The sequence below is a fragment of the Vicugna pacos genome, chromosome 2, assembly GCF_048564905.1.
Source record: "Vicugna pacos chromosome 2, VicPac4, whole genome shotgun sequence".
NCBI classification, from domain to species: Eukaryota; Metazoa; Chordata; class Mammalia; order Artiodactyla; family Camelidae; genus Vicugna; species Vicugna pacos.
Window position 1 is genome coordinate 13588241 of NC_132988.1, and position 20785 is coordinate 13609025.

Consider the following 20785-nt stretch of genomic DNA (forward strand, 5'->3'; position numbering starts at 1 on the left):
ATAGCCCTTCTGTGGGAACCCTCAATATTCTGATGTTCAAACCACATCCAAGATTACCTCCTGAACCGTGAAGTAACACAAAACTCCTAGTCAGGCCAAGTGCCCTGTTTGTTTTGGGAATTATCACCACTCTGCTCAAAAGGCACTGATGGTAAGAGGTGGACATCTTCCATCGAGACCTGCTGCTCTGAACCAGAACTGCCATCAGAGGTACAGCCAGGCTTCAAAGCTGCCGTCATCAGGTACTCCTGGATTCTGTAAGACGGGAGCCCATGGAAATGGAACTTCCAGATACACAAAGGTGGGCGTTCCATCAAAAGGCATGTGATACGTTGCTCCTCGCTTCTCTCCCCACCAGGGCTGGAAACTCCAATAACTAGACAAACATCCTCTGAACTAAACACTATATATGTCTCTTTTCTTAGTGAAAAAGAAAACTCCTTAAAATTAGAATTCCAGGTCCATGGATGTCTCCTGATAGCTCACAACAGAAAAGATATCAGTTGATTTATTATACAAAATGAGCGTATCATGAGGAACTCAGAGTGATGCTAATGAGACAGCCAGCCTTTGATGGGACCTTAACTTGGCTTCACTTTAATTTTTGCTGTCATAAAACTGTTGTAATAAAAAATTATGTTCTATTAAGCAGATGGCAACTCCATAGCACTGGTGCTACCAGTGCCCCCTCTCCATGTCCTCAGCAAACCATGTGCTCGCTTTGACAGACTTGTTAAGCTCAGAGGATGGCACAACAGAGAGCCCCAAGTAGCCACTACCTATGAACCCAAGTAGACGCAAGAGCCAGTCTAGTTGCCAGTCCTTGTTTAGACTGCCTTAACTTGACATTGACAAGGCCCTAGTCTATGACATCAAGGGATCCCATCAGACTTAGGCTGTCAACATCATGAGGACCTGTGTTTGCTATTGGTAAGGAATACGGATGGAAGGAGAAGGGAAATAAGGCTCAAGTCACCATCAAGTCAACCATACTGTGTTCGCCTTCCTTGGCTTCCATCGGTTGTACTACGAACAGAGAAAAGATTACAGCAGCCAATCACTGACCTTATGGAGAGCAGGAGCCAAGACTGGGACCAAGAATCCATTGTAAATGTAACTGACAAGCTGATTACGAATCAAGGGGTGAGCCACCTAAGGGAGAAACAAGTAGTCGTGAAAAAGACAAAGAGTTCAATTTTTAGGTCTTCTTAAAAACAAATACTTCTGTGTATATCCTGAATTCAAACAGGAAAGCCAAATTTTGGCCATTTATTCCATGGTTAAGAATAAATCAGACTTCAAACTGCCATATAATTTTTCCAGATGGTTTATTCCAGTATAAACAGCTTGGACTTGAAAATTTTAAGTTTCTATTTGAAAAAACAGCTAATAAATAGATCGGATATACATATGGACTCATAAATTAAAATCAGCAAACTGGAAAGTATAATTTTTGCTCCATAACTTCATCTCTGTCCTATCCCTACTTGTGACTAATTAAAACAAACAAACAAAAAAAAAAGAATTGTCAAAATGGACATTTAAATACATTCATTTTGCTAGCAGAAAAAAAAATTCTTACTTTAAAATACATTTCCTGATAATCATTTATATTGGGGAGGAAGGCATTTAGAAACTTTTCATAAAAGACAGATACTTTTCAAAAGCAGAAAACATCATCAGCGGTATGATACTTCCTATATTTATTTTTCAAAATATATTTATTCCAGATAACCCTTACTAATATCTTTTATATGTACAATCGTCCCTGGGTATCTGTGGGGAACTAGTGCAAGGATGCCCCCACTCCACCAGGATACCAAAATCTGCAAATGCTTAAGTCTCTTATATAAAATGGCATAGTATTTGCACATAATCTGCATACATCTTCCCATATACCTTCAATCATCTCCAAATTACTTCTAATACTTTGTACAATGTAAATAGTTGTAAACAATGTAAATGCTATGTAAATTGTTGCTGGTGCACAGCAGATTCAAGTTTGCCTTTTAGAGCTTTTTTTTTTTTTTTAATTTTTTCAGATCCTCTGTTGGTTGACCCGACAGGTACAGCACTTGCAAATACAGGGGGCCAACTGTAATCTTTTCACTAGTTCCCCCAAACACACTGGCCTCCATCTCAAAATGTGTTATGAAATGTGTCATTTCTCTGTCCATGCCTGTTAGCTTTACTTCTCTTTCTTAAAAAAAAAAATTATAAAGGCAAACAATAAAGTAAAAAGCAATTTCTAGAGAAGAGAGGCTAGATCTTTAAATTACTGATAATCTCTCTTTGTGTGTACATTTGGGAAGAAACTAATAGTTCCATCTTTTTTATTTCCACATACTTCTGCAAGAAAATGTTGATAGGATGCAATACTAAAGGAAAAAAAAATAACAAGACGTAATCCATTTATCTTATACATAAATAAAATTTCCTTTGACTTAGCAATAAAAATGAGATGGGAACTAAAGTAATTTACTTGCATTTTCTTCCAGAAGCTATTTCTTTATTTGGTAGATAAACAGATTATAACTAACATTTTTCATCTTACAATCACCATAAAGAAAATTCAATTTCTTAATAAATCCAATATTAAGGAAATATTTGTGCTATATAGAAATAAAACATTTTTGATGAAAACCTACTATGCCCTTAAATATATATAAAATTTGGTTTTTATTGAAAACAGTAACAAGAAATCTGAAGGTAAAAATCTAATCAAGAAGCCAAATATACTAGAGTTCAGTGGTTCTTTTTTCCCCGAAGCGGGCCAATTTCAAAGCAAATTAAATTTGTGTTGCTAAGATGATGCTTAACTTCTTCTAAATTCAATTGGGATAACAATATTCTTTGTGTAGTATGCACCATTAAGCAAAATAAAGTGTTTTCCTTTGTAGACTCCCAAGAAGACCTTGAAGTAAAAGTGGTATAATCTGAAGTACACACAAGCCTAAAAATATCTATTTAATGAATCAGGCATTGGACTTCTTTTTGATGGTTAAGTGGATAATCAAAACAGAATTAACACTTTTTATAAGGAAGATAAAGAAAATCTACTCATTTTTTTTCTCAATTAAAACTTCTCGGAAACCTATCAACTAACAACATTTTCCCTCGTTCAAGGACATTCAGTGTGCTTAAAGCAAAGCGTCAGTATTCCATAAACATTTATTCAGGTAAGAAAAGGGATGCTTATAAGCGGATCCTTCAGGTTGCTTGCATTCTGGATGGACCACGACACGGGGTCCCCTCACTGCCCGGTACCTGAATGACGGCATTGCAGAACTCCAGGGAGTTCATGAACTGGACGAGGGGTGGCAGCAGGAGCCAGTCGTCTTTCAGGAGGCAGTGCCATTCCTCGCCTTTCTCTTCTAGCTTCGTAGGCAGGGAAGAGTAGAGACCACTGAGCCCAGTTGCAAGCACCTGTGTTCGGAAATAAAAATGTAATAAGCTCTTTCCCCAAGTTCTTAACCTGCAACTAACAACTTCCAGGTGATTTCACTGCTGCTGGGCCAGAGACTGTCCTTTAGGTAGCAAGGTAGTATAAGCATTTGGCGACAGCAGCTAGCTGGGAGGACTCCACAGGTGGAGGCAGGAGGGAAGGACAACTCCAGCAGGGGGACCAGAAGCCCCAGAGGTCTTTGGCTAATCCATATGCAGATGCTGTGCATTGCTGATCTCTTCCGCGCCAGGTGTATGCTGGGTTGGGGCGTAGGGAGTAAGAGAGACACATGCAAGAGGAAAAAACATGATTCCTGCCCTCAAGGTGTTGAAGAGAGGGGCAAACCCATAAGGAACGCGTTATATTACAACACGCTGAGTGCAAATGCAGGGGTGGCCCACACTCCTGTCCACGGGAGGATGCCCTGGACTGAGGCAGTACCGGACAGAAGATCTCACAGGAGAACCACAAGTAGCTTCAGGACAAAGATTCCTGCTGACATGTTAAAGTCATGATGGATACGTGCATGGGTACAGTTTAGAAAGGACTTTAATCTCATCTCCACAAATTATAGCAAGAAGAAAGAACTGAGGGTCAGTTAGATGTGATGTCAGTAGTTCAAACAGAACAAAAGGGGGTCTAAACTGAAGGAGCAGCAGCAGGAGAAAGAGGGGCAAAGAGAGCTCAGTATCACCTGTAAAGTGGATGCCAGGGTGATGTAACTGCAATATCTATCCATCCAGTATTAACCCGAAGCTCATGAGGTTTTCCTCCTCCCTCAGTGCTCTGTTCCTAAACGACACTGCCAGCGTTTATGCTCAGGAAGGGAGGGTGAGTGAGAACTCCAAACTGTCCTGTTACTCAGCTTCACCAGGATTAAGATTCATCAAGATTAAGAAAATAGTGATGCCTTAAAGAGATAGAAATGGAGAAAAGGAACACCATGCTGAACATCTGTTGGTTTTAGGCACTTGTGCAGAATATGACCAAGGAAAACAATGAATTTCGCAGTGCTGGGAAGTGATGCTAGCCAAACAGCACCTTAGGGACCCTGACCTGGCAGATGTGCAAAGGATGGACAGAAATGGCCCAGAACAGAAGCCAGGAAGTGATCGAGAGAAGGTGTTGCTCAAGGGTAAGCCCTGAGGTGATGAGGGACTCAATGGGATAGAAACATTCAAGAAAACATTCACTCCTGAGTTAGGCCCAGAAAAGAAACAGCAAAGTGTTCACTGATCTCAGTGTCTAATAAGAGATCAACAAGCAATTATAAGAGTGGAAAAATGCTCAGACTACATGACAGAAAATATATGTCTCTGTGGATGTTACAAAAAGCCCTTACGCCAGACTTGGAGTGTTCGGAGCAGGAAATGTTCTCAGAAGTGATATCCAAGCTGCTGAAGAATAAATAGGAGTTAGCCAGAAAAAGAGTGCTGGAGGGAAAACTACTCCTTGCAGCAGATGTACAAAAGCTCAAAGGAGACAGAGAAGATGGCATCTTCCAGGAATAAGAGAAGGCAGTACTATGGGGGTGGAGAACTAGAGGTGGAAGGAGCCTGGCAAGGTAAGCAGGAGGCAGATCCTGCAGGGTCTTGGAGCACAGAATAAAGAGCTCGGGGACCCAGTGGACAGCCCAGCAGACAGCATGTGGGGCTAACGCTCAGGAGAGGGACCAGCCTGGAGATGGTGATCAGGAGGTGCCGTGTAGATGGTACCTCAAGCTGTGCAGACCAGAGAGAGAAGGGAAGGGAGGTTGAGACACATGAGATAACAAAATAATCCGTACTGCTTGGCATCAAAGACAGAAAGTCAGAAGGTATGCTGAACTTGGAAACATTATCTACAAACGGCTGTCTCTCCTTTTCCCCTGTCTTCTTCCCCCAGCATCCTCTGTGTCCCCTGTGGAGTGACTCTCTTCCCTGCGTTTATTAGTTTCTCAGCCGTCTTCTCCACCTTGCATGGCCTGACTCATTCACTCCAGTCCACACTGGAGGTGCGGATGACTTGTCCAGCACAGGCAGGTATGTCGAATGTCAGAGGCTGGTGATGCTTCCCATGAGTAAGACGCCCAGCTCAAGCACAGAGGACAGGCCCAGGGACTGAGCACCTGGAGGTCCTAGTGCAGGGAAACCAGGTGGCACCCTGGGAGGGAGTCTGGGCAGGGATATGGAATCAGGGCCCACAGTGGAGTATGAGGCAGTAAGAAAAAGAGATGAACAATATTGGAGAAATCAAAAGATTATATACATTTCTCTGTTCTGTTTCCTAGGGACCTTTATTCACTCATTTATTCACTTACATTAAAAAAAAAAATCACTGAGCACCTTAAGGCCCGGAACTATGTTAAGTACAGGACGTACAACAGTAAACCAGATAGTGCACTTATTTCTTTTACAAAGTCAGGGCATCTGTGGTCCCAAAGGAGAATGTCTCCTATTTAAAGTATTTAACTCCTTTAACTTCAACATACCCAAACAAATCACTTTCATTACAGTTTTGTAACTGTGACCCCGGTGAGTTGCCTGTTATAAATTAGAAACCTCTGGCAAGAGAGAACAGAGACCAAAAGTTCTCCTTGAAGGGAAATCTAATCTTGATGCCACATTTTGAAAATCAATTATGTTTGCTAACTCATGCTAAATTAACCACAGAACAAAGGCTTTAATTCCGCATACTCCTGATTCCTTAACCACTTTGAGGCTTTGAAGATGAATTCATAAAGACAGGCTTAATTTGTCTGACTAAAAAGCTGGGAATAACTATTCAGTATATCAATATAATTACAGCAACATTAATTTTCAAATTACATACATCAGTGACAGTAATTAAAAACAGCACATACCTAATAGTCACTTTTTAAAAAGAGGGCATGGCTGAGAGGCGAACAGAAGCCTGCCTGGACAGAGGGATGGTCCAGCTGGACATGGAGCCCTGCCATGTTCTCGCTACCAGAAGTGGAGCCAGAGAACGTCTCCGCTATAGCCTTCAGAGCAGCAGAGGAACACGGGAGAAGGTATCCCGCAGGATGAAGAGTACTATGTGGTCTTAAGAGCAAGATTCCAAATCTTTCCTGCTAAATTTTTACATCATCCTTTCCAAGACCTTGCTCAGAGTCAGATTCCTTCCATATATACTTCTAGAACACTACAGGCCAGGCACTCTACAGCCAGCCGGTGCTGCGGAAAGAGCACTGAACAAGTCAGACAGGTGAGATGGGGAAGACAGCTGGTAAACTAATAAACACAAGAAAGATGATTACTGCACAAAGAGATGTGCAGGGTGCCGTGGCAACAGGATGAGGGAAAAGGAGGGGCAACAACAGCTCTTGTCAATAATTTTTCCAAGAGTTTAATGGAACCATCTATTGATTCTTAAGCTTCATTTTTAACTTGAAAATTTAAAAAAATACATAGACATTCAACGGCTGATTTTAAAAAATGCTCATCTACTATTTTAGCTTTTTATTGATCCTGACCACGAAAAAGTGATTGTTGGGAAGGGTGGGGGGGAGGGATAAATTGAGAGTTCTAGAATTGTAGATACTAATATACATAAAATAGATAAACAACAAGTTCATACTGTATAGCACAGGGAACTATATTCAATACCTTGTAGTAACATACGGTGAAAAAGAATATGAAGATGAATATATGTATGTTCCTATGTGATTGAAGTATTGTGCTGTATACCAGACATTGACACAACATTGTAAACTAACTATACTTCAATTTTAAAAATGGAAAAGAAACTAATTGTAAAACATTATATTTATTCCCAACACATTAAGTATTAATCCAATATTTTTAATGTATCTTTTTTCAAGAGTCTTAAAAAAAACTAATCACCATATAAACCCATAAGGATAACAGACAATTCAAAAAGCAAACCACTTCCCTGACAGCAGTTTAGCATGGTAGCTATCAAGACCATGGATTTCAGTATCAGACTAACATGGTTTTGAACCTGACCCTGCCATTTACAGGCAGTTACTTAAGTCCTCTAAAGTTCAGTTTCTTTTTTGCGCTGTTGCAAGGATTAAAGGAAACACTGCGTGTGAAGAGCTGAGCATCATGGTTTACACACAGCAATGTTCCCAGTGGACGGAAGAAAGGCAACGTGCACAGAGCAGTGAGCAAGTCAGGAAAGGTCCATCTTTAACTTTAAACATCTAATAGTACCCAGTTAATTTCAGCAAAAACAAAAAGATTTTGAACAGATGGCTTTAGTCTGAAGCTAGCAGCAAAACACCTGGTGGAGACCATTTGTGACACCTTGCCAAAATAAAAAGCCTCATAAATTTTAGATATGGGATAAATAATGTTCTACCTGCAGCTGTATACCTAAAGGTTGCTCATTTCAATTTGCATTTCCTAATGTATATATAGGCTGTTTTCTACTCTTGCTCATGTGTAACAAGTGACAAGGGCTTAATCATCAATACTGGCTTAAAAAAAAATCAAAAGAAGATAGGGTCATATAGTCCCCAACCATTTGCTGGCACTAAATTGTTCCCTCCTCCTTTTCTTGGGAAAGCCCATCTTGAGACAGGAGGCAGCGGAACCAGCAAGCTCCTCCTATCAGCCACGAGAACAGAAGTTTGCAAAAGTGGTCCAGTTTCCTGAAGGAGTTATTAGTCTTCCCAAAGCCTGATGCTAACACACTTTGACAATCATACTAATTAGGGAAAGCTTTTTGTCAACTGTGGTCCTTAGCTGGATGGTTAATAGAGTATGCTTTTATCTTCAACATAAAGAGGACTCTTCTTTTTAATTATGTTGTCAGATGTAATTATAGAAAACTGGGTACAAATGAGATTATGGGATCTATCCTGAGGGGCAACTTAACACAATGAAGCTCTGTGTTCCATTGTAGCAAATAAGGTCAGCTGGAGATGTTTTTCCTCCAATTTCAAGGAACTATAAGTATTTTAAAATGTGTCTTTATAAAAGCAACAATTACTCTGTGAAACCTGCTTAAAACGTAATAAGTGGAAATCTAAACATTAAAAACATGTTCCCTTCTAGTCCTAATACATTTAAGTTTTAAAAGTATGAAGTACTACAAACATATAAAACATAATAGAATAGAAAACCATCACCAAGATTTAACAGATTTTTAATATTTGGGCATAATTTCTCCAGAGTGCTCTTTATTTTTTAAAAAAACAAAACAAAACATTACAAACAGAGCTAAACCCTACTCCAATCCCAAGACAGCCCCTTCTCCTTCATTTGCCTCCAAAAGTAGCCACAGCGGTGAACTAACACATATAATCTTTTGCAACTTACTTTTTTTAACTCAACTTATTTTTATATTTATTGGTGTTCATACCTGTAGATGCAGTTATGTGCTAATAAGTGTGATGGATTTATTTTTTATTGAAATATAGCTGACTTACAATATTATTTTAGTTTTCACATAACTCAACATAGATTTTTGTATAGACTACACTCCATTCAAAGTCATTATAAAATACTGACTCTGTTCCCTGTGCTGCACATTAGAGCCTTGTGACTTAGGTGTTTTATACCTGATAGTCTGCACCTCTTAATCCCCTTCACCTATATTGCCCCTCCCTCCACTCTTATTCCCTTTGACAACCACTAGTTTCTTCTCTGTATCTGTGACTCTATTTCTGTTTTGTCATATTTGTTCACTGGTTTTATCTTTTTGATTCTACATATAAGTGAAAACATGCAGTGCTTGTCTTTTTCTATCTGACTTATTTCACTAAGCATAATAGGCTCCAGGTCCATTCAATGCTATCCCAAATGGCAAAATTTCATTCTTTTTTATGGCTGAGTAACATTCCATTTTTATCCAAAGAAAACAAAAACACTCATTTAAAAAGATACATGCACCCCAATGTTCACAGAGGTATTATTTCTAACAGCCAAGATACGGAAATAACCCAAGTGTCTATCAACAGATGAATGGATCAAGAAGATGTGGTATACATATATGTACATACATACAGTGGAATGTTGCTCCATGATTCACTCATTTTGAATGCTGAGTAATACTCCATTGACACAGAATAAACCAGTTTATTCATCTTTCCCTTAATATATTTCTTTCTCTTCCTCAAATCACTAGTGAATACCTTTGTGCATGCATCCTTGTAAACATGTGCCGGATTTCCCAAGTGCAGGTACCTAGCAGTGAAGGTGCAGGATCACATGGGATGCAAATATCCAGTTTTATTAAATATTGCCATATTGCTTTCCTGAGTTATTGTACCATTTATATTCTCAAGAGTACCTGTTTCTCCACCCCCTTGACAGCACTTCGTTTTATTAGATGTCTAAGGGTTAGCCACTCTGAGGAGCATTATCTGGTGTCTCACTGTGGATTCAATTTGTATTGCCTGATACTAAGGAAGACAAGCATATTTTCACATAATTATCAGCTTTGGGTGTCTTCTGTGAATTGTCCATTCATACCCTTTGCCCATTTATCTAATAGACGGTTTCATCATTTTCTTATTAATGTATAGTATGACAAATATTTTTGTCTATTTTGAGTACTTGTTAAATGTTTTGCAAATATCTTCCCCTAATCTGTGTTTTTGTTCTTAACTCCAATCTTTTCATTATGATTTGTGCTTTATAGGAAGTCTTGATATTTTATATTTCATTACATATGTATAAGGCAGTGGCTAAGCACATGGGTGCTTGAGTCAGACTGCCCAAGTTCAAATCCTGACTCTCTCTCTTACTAGCCACGCAGTCTTGTATGTTACTTAAGGTCTCTGTGCCTGAATTTCTTCATCTACAAAAAGGGAGTAACACTTGTATCTATGGTTGTGAGTAGATGAATTAATATATATAAATACATAAGAACAGTATCTGGCATAACGTAAGTACTTGACAAATGCATTATTGTTACCATTACTCATAATCATCTCAGCTACTTTTAGCATCAATTTGTCACATTCCTTGAAAAACCCTATTGGGATTTTAAGTCCCATTAACACCTCACAAATTAAATATTAGAATTAACAAGGGGGAAATTTTACCTCTACAATGGAGGTATTTAGGGGTCACCACCTTAACCAACCAAGGGATCAAGCAAAGCATGACCAGTGGTGGGACGACCTAACACGTGCTGCTTGATGCAAAGCAGTAAGAAGCCTACAGCATCAACTGTAAACCACTCGTGCCAAAAGTATCCAATCTGAATTTAATGAAGCACTTAGACCTAACTTCCAATCTGCAGGAAATATGAGTGATGGAACAAGTCAAGCTACACAAGAGACAAAGCCCGAATGTGGAACATTCTACAGACAATGGCCCATCTCTTAAAAAGTCACTGTCATGAGAGAAAAAAGTGGCAGGCTGTTACAGATGAAGAGACTAAAGGCACATGACAGTTAGAAATGTATCTTGTGGCGGGAGGGTATAGCTCAGTGGTAGAGCGCATGCCTAGCATGCACAAGGTCCTGGGTTCAATCCTCAGTATCTCCATTAAATAAATAAATAAATAAAGCTAATTACCTCCCCCTCCATAAAATAAAATTTTAAAACATTAAAAAAAAAAGAAATGTATCTTATATTGAATTCCACTTTGGAAAAAAAATCTGTAAAAGTCATTTTGGGCATAATTGGGAAACTGGATATTAGATCATATTATGAAATTATTATATAGTTTTCTTAGGTATAATAGTAATGGTATTGTGATTATGTAGGTGTATATCCTTATTTGCATGAGATACATACTAGAGTATTAAATGTCTGTAACAACTTTAAATGTCTATAACTTAATTTCAAATGGCACAGCAAAAATTAAAATGCATAGATGAGAAATATACCAAAGCACGACAACATATCAACAATGTTGAATGCAAGTGGTGTGTATATGGTGTTCATTTTGGTATTCTTCCAAGTTTTCTCAATTTTGCTCTTTTTTCATAATAAAAAGTTGAAAACATAAATTGCATTAGCTGTACAGATTGATTTGCAGGAAAAGTGTTACCTACACAATACCTACGAACTACAGGGCTTTCCATTTATTTCAGTCTTCTTATATGCGTTTCAATAAAGTTTTATAAATTCCCCTGTAAAGGCCTTTTACATATTTTGTAGGTTTATTCAAAATATCTTAGAATTGTATTGCTTTTGTAAATGGTAACTTTTACAACGGCCCTGTACATATCGACCAGTGAACCACCTGAATATTTTGCTGATTTGTCTCAATACCAGCACTCCTTCTTTAACAGCAGAACCACCTCAAGATATTTCAAATACGTCCAAACTCAAACCTCTGCCCAGCTCCTCATGGAAAAGGTCATTGTCTAATTAGCTTCTCCCTTCACATCACTTCTCAGACCCAGCTTCTCTTTTTCTTTCTCATTCCCACCACTCGTTTCTAGACCCTAATGTGTGTCCCTACTTCCTCAGCATCTCCCAAACTTACGTAGTCAGATTAAACTTCTACAAGCATTCTGATTATGCTATGTTCTCAAACTTCTTCAAGAGCTCTCCAAGCTGAATGTATATAGCAATGGTGGTGGGCAGAGTAATGGTCCCCCCAAAGCTGTCTACCTCCTAATCCCTGAGCCTGTGAACAGATCAGGTTACACAACAAAGGGGAATCAAGGCTGCAGATGGAATTAAGGGTGCTAATCAGCTGTCTAAATAGAGAGATTGTCCTGAAAGATGCAGGTAAGCCCGATGTAATCACAAGGGTCCTTAAAAGTTGGAGAGGGAGGCGTGACTGCAGAAGGATGGTCAGAGAGATGTGACACTGCTGACTGTGAAAATGGAGGAGGGGGCCGTGAGCTAAGGAAAGCAGGTGGCCTCCTGGAGCCCGAGAAGGCAGGGAGATAGACTCACCACGAGAGCCTCCAGAAAGAAGACAAGTCCTGCTGACATCTTGATTTTAGCCCAGTGAGACCTGCTGGGCTTCTAACCTACAGTAAGACAATACGACTGTAAACTAATAATTTGTGTTGTTTAAAGCCACGAGAGTTTTTGGTAACTTGTTACAGTGGCAATAGAAAACTAATACAGCACCGTATTCCAAAGGTGCTTGGATTCAGGGTGAGAAGTTATATTTTCACCTTAAGATATATTCTTTAAGGAGAGTTTATGAAAAACTCTGCACTGTTGAAGAAGATAAGGAAGGGAGATTTAATATATTGGCACAGATGAATGGAATCGGTTCTTCACTGCCCATTGGACTCTCAATCTTTGTACAACTTCTTATTCCATCGGTCAGAAGCCAGAAGATAAGAGACGCAGGTGACCCTGAGCTTAACTGAAATTTTTTATTTCAAAATTTTTACTCATGTGTTTCCCTTGAAATAAATATTCACCAAACGCTAGGTGACCCTGGTTTATTAGTAAAAACAGGAATTTAGTAAATAAAGAAGATTACTGCTTTTGAGCCTCAAAGCAAAATACAGTACGTTACTCACTAGGATTGCTATTAGCATTTGGGGCAGGTCAGTTCCTTACTGTGTGCGCTCAAACTACTGGCCATTAAACACCCCTGGTCCCTGCACACTAAATGCCAGCTGACCTCCCTCCCAGGCCACCCCATGTCCCTTGACAACCAAACACACACCACAGATATTTCAAAATGCCCTTGAAATGCCCTTGCCCCAGGTCAAGAACTACCCACATAGTGTTAATTAACAAGAAATCTAATCTACTTATGGCAACTTGCCTAGCCTGTTCCAACAAAACTCACTCATGGTCTTACACACTATTTCAACAGAGTCAGGCATATTTAAGGAAATATGGTTTATAAGGAAACATAATGCGATGATTGATAAAAAGAACAGACAATGGAAACAAACTGGAAATGTTCACTGAGTTGTGAAAAATTAAAATAGCTGTGGCCCAACATCCGACAAACCAGAAAAAGATATAAATCTATAACCTGTCATTTAAATCCCCCTTCCAAAGACGACACTAACACCAGAAAATAATCAGAGCCCTGTGGCACCTTAAGAGTCTCAGAGAGCTTCCACTCTCTTCTAGAACTATGTCTGGGCCTGGCCACTCCAGCATTTGCAAAAGACCTGACGCTTTATTTCTCACCAAACCAACGATGAAGAAACTATACAGAGTAGAGTATTTCTTTCTACCTCAAACTGTAAACATGTATTTACTTCTTAAAATAAAATCAGTGCTTTGGATCTGAAATTATGACCATTATCTTGCTGGGAAACAAATTAATTTGAGAAACCAGCTGTGAAGGGTCTCACCATATACCACGACGTATTGACACAAAATTAACCTGAAAAGCTAAGAATATCAAAAGTGCAGGTTTTACCCATCGTTCAGGATATGCTCTTAGAGAAAAACTAAAACAGGTCCTAACCTAACAGGAATGAACTCAGAAATGGTAACCCATGTAGTTCCCTCTGTTGGCTTCTTCTGAGCTGACACTGCTCAGCCAAACAGCATCTCAACTTAGACTCCTCCGCTCCCTCCGAAAGATTTCCTCTAACCATTTTTTCATAGAAGGTGCCCAGGACAGCTTGCTGCAAAAAAAAGGAATTAAAAAAAAGTTTTTATCATTAGCCGGAGAGAGAGTGGGAAACAAGCCAACAAGAAGGACTTACCGGACAAAAGTAGGTGTTGTCCACAATGTGACGGGCCACCATGCTGTTCTCAGCAGAGAGAGACATGATGAAGAGCAAAGCATCCCGGGCCTGCTGGCCCACTGCCCCCTCCCGGTGAATAAAGGGGATTAGAAGGGAGAAGATGAGGAAGTTGGCTGCCCCCTGGTCCTCACTAGTGTGGAAGAAGAGCTCCAGAATGGATGGATCTTTGGCAAGAATAGAACAGAGCTGGCTGAGCAGGACGACCAGCTTCCCCTCCACAGTGGGGGTGGTTGTTCCGGAACAAGAGCTCAGCAGCATCATCAGGGGCCTCAGAATGGGCTTGTGGCGCAGCAGAGGCTGGTGCGCCTGGGTGACCAACATCTCATACATCTTCAGCTGCTCCATCTTCGTCTCATCCGTAAACTCCCGCCTCAAGCTCCAGAGGAAGAGTTTTTCCATAATGTTCTCAGAGACCACAAGTTCCAGGATTGGCCCCATGGCAGCATCCTTGGCTTGCTCTTCAATCAGCAAGAAGAGCATGTGTTCTACATAATTCTGCACAGCACTGGCCTCATCTGGAGGGATGGACCCATATTTTGCCTGGGTGTTCTTCAAGGGGTCGTGTTTCTCTAAAATTTTCACAACCTGTAACCAAACCAAGCATTTGTCATCCATCTGACACTTATTGTCACTACAAAAACACACCACCACTAACTGTACCAAGTCTTCATGGAAATAAATGCGAGAGCCACAGCCCCCAACAAGATGTATGTGAGCATTGTGTTTCTCTCATGAGAATAAAATGAAGGGGTTAAACCACAGAAAGATGATGTCTGAAGATGTTCATTTACAGTAGTTACAAACGCTGGCAACCTAAATGTCAAATAAAGTAGTGTGGTTATGTAAATCAGGCTACATGCATTCCTGGGCTCATTATTATGAAGACTACTGAGCAAAATAAAAAACTGTAAGTGATATGTTAGATAAAAAAAGAAGTCACCTGTATCAAGTCAGATCCATTATTATCAACTATGCCAAAATCATGCAACTGAAAAAAGACTGAAAAGAAACATGGAAAAATAGTCACCGTCTTTGTGTTCAAAGTAATGACAAGTTCTTAAATTCTCTTCTAAACTGTCAAGAATATAATAGTGCTCTTTAATTTTCAAATACATTGCATAAGTAAGACTACTGGAGTCCTCCTACAAATAGAGCTGATTTGGAGATTTCAGCAATAGAACACATGCCCTCAACAGAACAATAACCCTCCCTCCTCTGCTTGGATTGGCAGCCTCTTCAACCAAGCATCGTCAGGAAGGATGAAAGGAAACTGACAAACACAACACATATCTAGCAGAACAACGTACAGCATATGTGGAAATTCTAAAAATGAAGAATCTGAACTGTGCATTCCTTTAAGCCAGGAGGGGAAAAAAATCTGAGATAACCAATTACAAAATAAATCCCTAAAGCACGGGGTTTCTGTTTGGGATGATGAAAAAGTTTTGGAAATAGGAGCAAAGGTTACATAATATTGTGAATTTAAGTTAATGCCATTGAATTATATACTTATAAATGACTGAGATGGCAAACTTTGTTATATGCATCTTACCACCAAAAAAGAAAAAATTCAATTAACAGTATAAATAAATAAATAAATAAATAAATAAATAAATAAATAAATAAAGCCCTAATTAGGTCACATAACAGCCCCAGTGTGTCTCTCCCTTACCACCACTGGCATTTTGAATGCTTCCTACCTCCTCTGCCCATCAAGACTGAATTTCTACTTTGGGACCTAAAAATTAAAACAATTCTATCTCTCAACCTCCATTTAACTTTATGACTTGGAATTTCTATGATAATATCCATTCAATTTACTTCCTTTAAAATGTATACCCACATTAATTTTTAGACAATCAAACATTCCATCAACGACTTTAACTTGTTCCTTTTTGCCTGTCTGAACTGCATGCTGTATGGAATATGTTTAACTTCTGCAGTCCCCTCCCAGCCCAGTTCTAGGACATGCTGTTACGCATTCTGGTATTTGGGTTATAGAATTTTTGCAAGTCACTGCAGAGGCTGGCAAAGGGACCATGCTATGTCAGCGTGCACGAGCAATGAGGGAAATATATTTCTCAGGGAAAAGTCCAAGTTCTTCCTCTGTCAGAAGCAGGGCAAAGGAACTTTTATAGACTAGGCTAATATATCCTTATGAAAAAACAGGTTTCCACAGAATCTCTAAACTCCATCGATTTCCATTATAAAATTTAAAATACCATCAGAAAAAACTCACCCCAACACCCTTGAGTTGACATTTTCAACCAGGAGGGGCTTTGTTAGCAGATACCCAGGAGGTACATGACTCAATGACCAAGGGCCGGGGTCTACCCACTAGCCATCCCCCTCCTTCACTGCAGTCGGACTCCAGAGTCCCCCGACTCTCCCCCACCCTCCAAGACTCCCTGCAGGCCTGATGACCTCAGTGGCAGAAATGCTGGGAACTGCTGTCCTCCCTTCCCTTTGCTCTGGCCTTGAGGGAGCTCAGTACCACACTTGTCCAAAAGGGGGCTCCACCTCAGCACAGCACGCTCTCCAGCCCCAAAGCCCTAACTTCAAGGCCCCACGTTCTGAAGAACAAATTAACTATACACTTTATCAGTTCTATAATGTCAAAGTCCACGTATTGAGTTTACTTTTGAGAGCTATCCATACAACTAAGCCTCGGGGCAGAAATGTAATTATATTTCTCATGTGTGCTCACACTGTCTAAACTGCCTAAAATTGGGATTGTGTATTATACGCTGATAGTGGCTTGGCAAATTAGCTCAGTCTTTCCGGAAAACAATCTGGCAATACGTAACAAAAGCTATAATACTGTTCCTGCCCTTTGACTTGTTACACTCACTCGAAAATGCCCCAAGGAAACAACTTCGAAATAATTTGTTTAAAACTGTTCACACCAATGATATTTTCAATAATGAAAAATAAAAATATTATTAACCCAAATGGTCAAGAATAAGAGAATTATAATCACTGTTATACACCACATAATGTTCACCATACACTAAAACTATTAAAAATAAACACTAAGTGAATCATACTGCATGCCAATATATACATGAAATAATTTAACTTAAAAACTAAACATACTGACAAACAGATGAATGACTAGAAGTGAGTATGAAAAGATATAAATGAGATCTTAAGGCTAATTAGTTCTTCTTCCCTATAAATTGTTCTAATTTCATAATATAAATAAAAGTAAAACCAAAGTAATTTGTACTACTGTCTTAAAAAAGGACCAAAACACTGAGTTAAAAACAATGAATAATTCTCAGAAATTCCTAAGCAATATAAATTTTACATTGCATATTGTGTTTACTATATGCATACATGTAAATATTATTACTTATCTAAGTGTATATATGTAAGAAAGAGCAAAACTATTTACATGATCACTAGTTACATTTTTCTCATTGAATTAATCTTCATTTATATTATTTATTCCAATGCATTCTTTGGCAGACAGACCTACTCTTGGGGGAGCTGTGAGAAACCTAAAAAAGAAAGCTGAGATTTTTATCTCAAGCTATTGCAAGCTATTTAGTAGATTTGATTTGATTTGATTTGATTTGATTTGATTTGATCTTATTTTATTTTATTTTATTTTATTTTATTTTATTTTATTTTATTTTATTTTATTTTATTTTTAACACTTTTATTGTGGTATGGTTCCCGTATAGTAAGTTACACGTATTTCAGATGTACAACTTGATGAATTTTGATAGATGCATAATACACAAATGAAACCACCACCACAATCAAGATAGCTTACATTTCCATCACTCCCCAAGAGGTGCAATTTTTGAATTCCCTATTTATCTTTCCCATCCCCTTTACCCCCTGGTAACCATAAGTTTGTTCTCTGTGTCTGTGAGTCTGTTTCTGTTTTGTAGATAAGTTCATTTGGCAGCTTTTAAACTGAAGCATCTCTCTACCCCTTTATAGCAGCAGCTCCTCTACACTGCCTTCTGGGTTAATGCATGGAGAAACCCGAGAACAGAGCTATAATAACCCACGGAGATGTAAGGTTTGCTGATCATCTGGAATGGAGCCCTTTGCTCATTCCCAGCCCTGGCTGGGCGGTTTTACTGCCTGGAAGATGGGTGTGTTACAACCAAGGCCGGTGAGTCATGGAATCCACATCAGCAAAGGGCTGATTATGCACTGTGTTGCCACTTGTCCTTCACCTCCCTCCTTAAGTGTCAGCACCCTCCCAGGCCACCTCCCTTTCCCTTCCAGGCAGACACGTCCACGACCTGCTTTTACAAGTGGGTTCTGGGGGCCCACGCCCTGGGCCTGGTTCCCATCCTGACAGGGAATGCCTGAGAAGCTTCTTGGCTAGAGCACAGCTTGCACTGAAACTTCTGTTCTATGTCTTATCTATAGGCAGTTATCAACAGATGACTATTTGCGCTTCTTCGGTTAGAGCCTCGTTATTTCAAGAAAGTCGCATGAGTGCAGCCCAGAACTTTCAAATCCTTTGGAATGCTGATTTTTAGTGGCAGGGTGGAAAAACCCAAGTTACTAAGCAACGTTTTCCATCACACAGAAGGAGGACAAGATTTAGTGATCCTAAGCCAAATTCCACTTAATGTACCAAATGAACTACAACAAAAGTAAGTTTCCAACCACTCCTTGTTACTTAATGTGTCTTTCAATTTCGGGTATTTCTTACACACCTATTCCCATGGCAGACCTTTATGGAGTCATTTCTTTTTACATTAAGATAACAGCCTTATAACATATGTGTACTTGCACAAGCTGGTTAATGTCAACTCCAGTCCTGACCTCCAGAGATGTATCTAAATCTGGAATTAGAATAACACGGAAGCTCTACCTACAAGCCTTATCTCCTTGGGACCAAAGTAGTCTAGTAATTACTGGAATACAGAAGCACGGTGGGAGCATCAGTCAATAAAATAGCACAGTAAACTAACCCTTAATTTAGGTTTGTGTGTGTGTGTATATATATATATTTTTTTATTTAAGTATTAGAGAAAAGATTTAAGAGTAATGATCTATGTAATAATATTCCAGAGAACACAGTAATTCCAACCACAGCAAAAACAGACTCATCACCGAGCCTGTGGTGGGAGAGTTGCTGACGTTTCAACACGTCCGACCACTTGAGAGTCTTAACAGAGGCACAAGCTGACGCCCTGGTCCTCTAAAGGAGCACAGCTCTCATTCTGCTTTACTTTCTACTGTCAAGTTGGGAGCTACCTGGAAAGTTGAGAAGAGTGACAAATTTTTTAAATGTCACACTATTAACATCACTTTATTAAGATATTGAGAAGATTAATCAGAGTTCTCTACTACTTTCCAAGCTTTCATATCTCAGAGACTTCACGTAATTTCTCTCTGTCATTTAGTCTATGACAAGGCACAGACCAAAAGAGTGAACCTGGACAGAGCAAAAGAATGAGTTTCACAGGAAACAGGTTAGAATGATAATCTCAAATCCCTGTATAAGAGCTCTAGGCTTCTTTAATGGAGCTTGGCTACTCGGAGCTCTATACAAGTTACCACACTTAAAACATATCATCTGCTTTTCACTATTTATGGGAAGACATCTGACTGAATTAATTAATCTAGATGATTCCATCTTTTTCCCATCCCTGTCTCCTCCAAGAAGAAAAAGGCTACTAAATCCACTAGCATTTCTTTATCCATCACCATTACATTATCTGAGCTCTGAAATGTTCTTAGCTTAAAAAATTGTATAACAGCCTATTTTTTGGAGGCTGAGGGTGGTAAGAAGTTTGCACTATTAAGAAGTATACAGAGATGTGCATGTCCATTTGATTTTTTTTTTACCTTTGTTCTCCTGGCTTTAAGAGCAGACATCATTTAGTATATAACTAATATTGATTCAATACATGAAAGGAGAGAATAGAGACTGGACAGAGCAAGGGCCAAGAAGCACCACAAAGTACGAACGTGTCATTAAGAATAACTAGTGTGTGTGTGGCGGGGCGGATGGGGTGTAACTGACATGGTAATATAGTTGGATAGTTCATTATCTGCTGGACCAATGCTTCGTATTTCTTGCTCTCTCTTTCATTCAGAAGAAGCAAAGGCAAGAAATAAAAACAGTCCACTAGACGACAAACTGTTCTTACAGACTGCTATAAAAATTAAACACACATACTCTGTCTCTCTTCTCCAGACCACTGATCATTAAATGCAAGTCTAAAGATCTTACTGGTAGCAAATTATAGAACGTTTTAATATTAGCGTATGTTCAATTCTGTTTTCCTAGGCTCTTACCTTTTCTAAAGTGATACGTCACATTTCCTGCCTTTCAGTTCGACAATTTCTTGAACGTCTACAATATGCCTACAATACTCTTGGTACTGGAGATTTGGTGACCTACAGGTAAATGGTCTCTGATCGTGAGGAGCTTGTAATGAGACTGGGAGGAAGATACCCATACATGTAATTTTAACAAAAGGTGGCTATTGTAACAGTGAAAGGACACACAAGATGCTGCTGGAGCCCAGAGTTGTGGTATAAAAGGGGGCAGAGAAGGTTTCTTGGAGGAAATAATGCCACAGATGAGTCCTGTGGCAGGAGAGCCATTAGCCAGGCAGAGGGATAGTCCAGGCTGAAAGAAGAGGAAGTGCCTGAGGCAGAGAGGCATTTAATTGCATGACAGGTGTGGCCGGGAGAGGGGGTGGCCAGGAACTCCAAGTAATTTTGCATTTCTGGAGATT

The 20785-nt window shown here is 39.4% G+C and overlaps 1 protein-coding gene across 6 annotated transcripts in view; it reads right to left on the bottom strand.

Annotated features, from left to right (window-relative positions):
• The window catches only part of FHIP1A (FHF complex subunit HOOK interacting protein 1A), a 228095-nt gene that overhangs the window by 59455 nt on the left and 147855 nt on the right, over positions 1-20785 (bottom strand). For all 6 annotated transcript variants that reach the window (XM_031692593.2, XM_072975715.1, XM_072975678.1 and 3 more), the window contains 3 exons: positions 14019-14645; positions 3268-3426; positions 1066-1152 (listed from right to left, as the gene is read on the bottom strand). In XM_031692593.2, coding sequence (XP_031548453.2) covers positions 1066-1152; positions 3268-3426; positions 14019-14645 — 873 coding nt within the window. The remainder of the gene's footprint in view (positions 1-1065; positions 1153-3267; positions 3427-14018; positions 14646-20785) is intronic.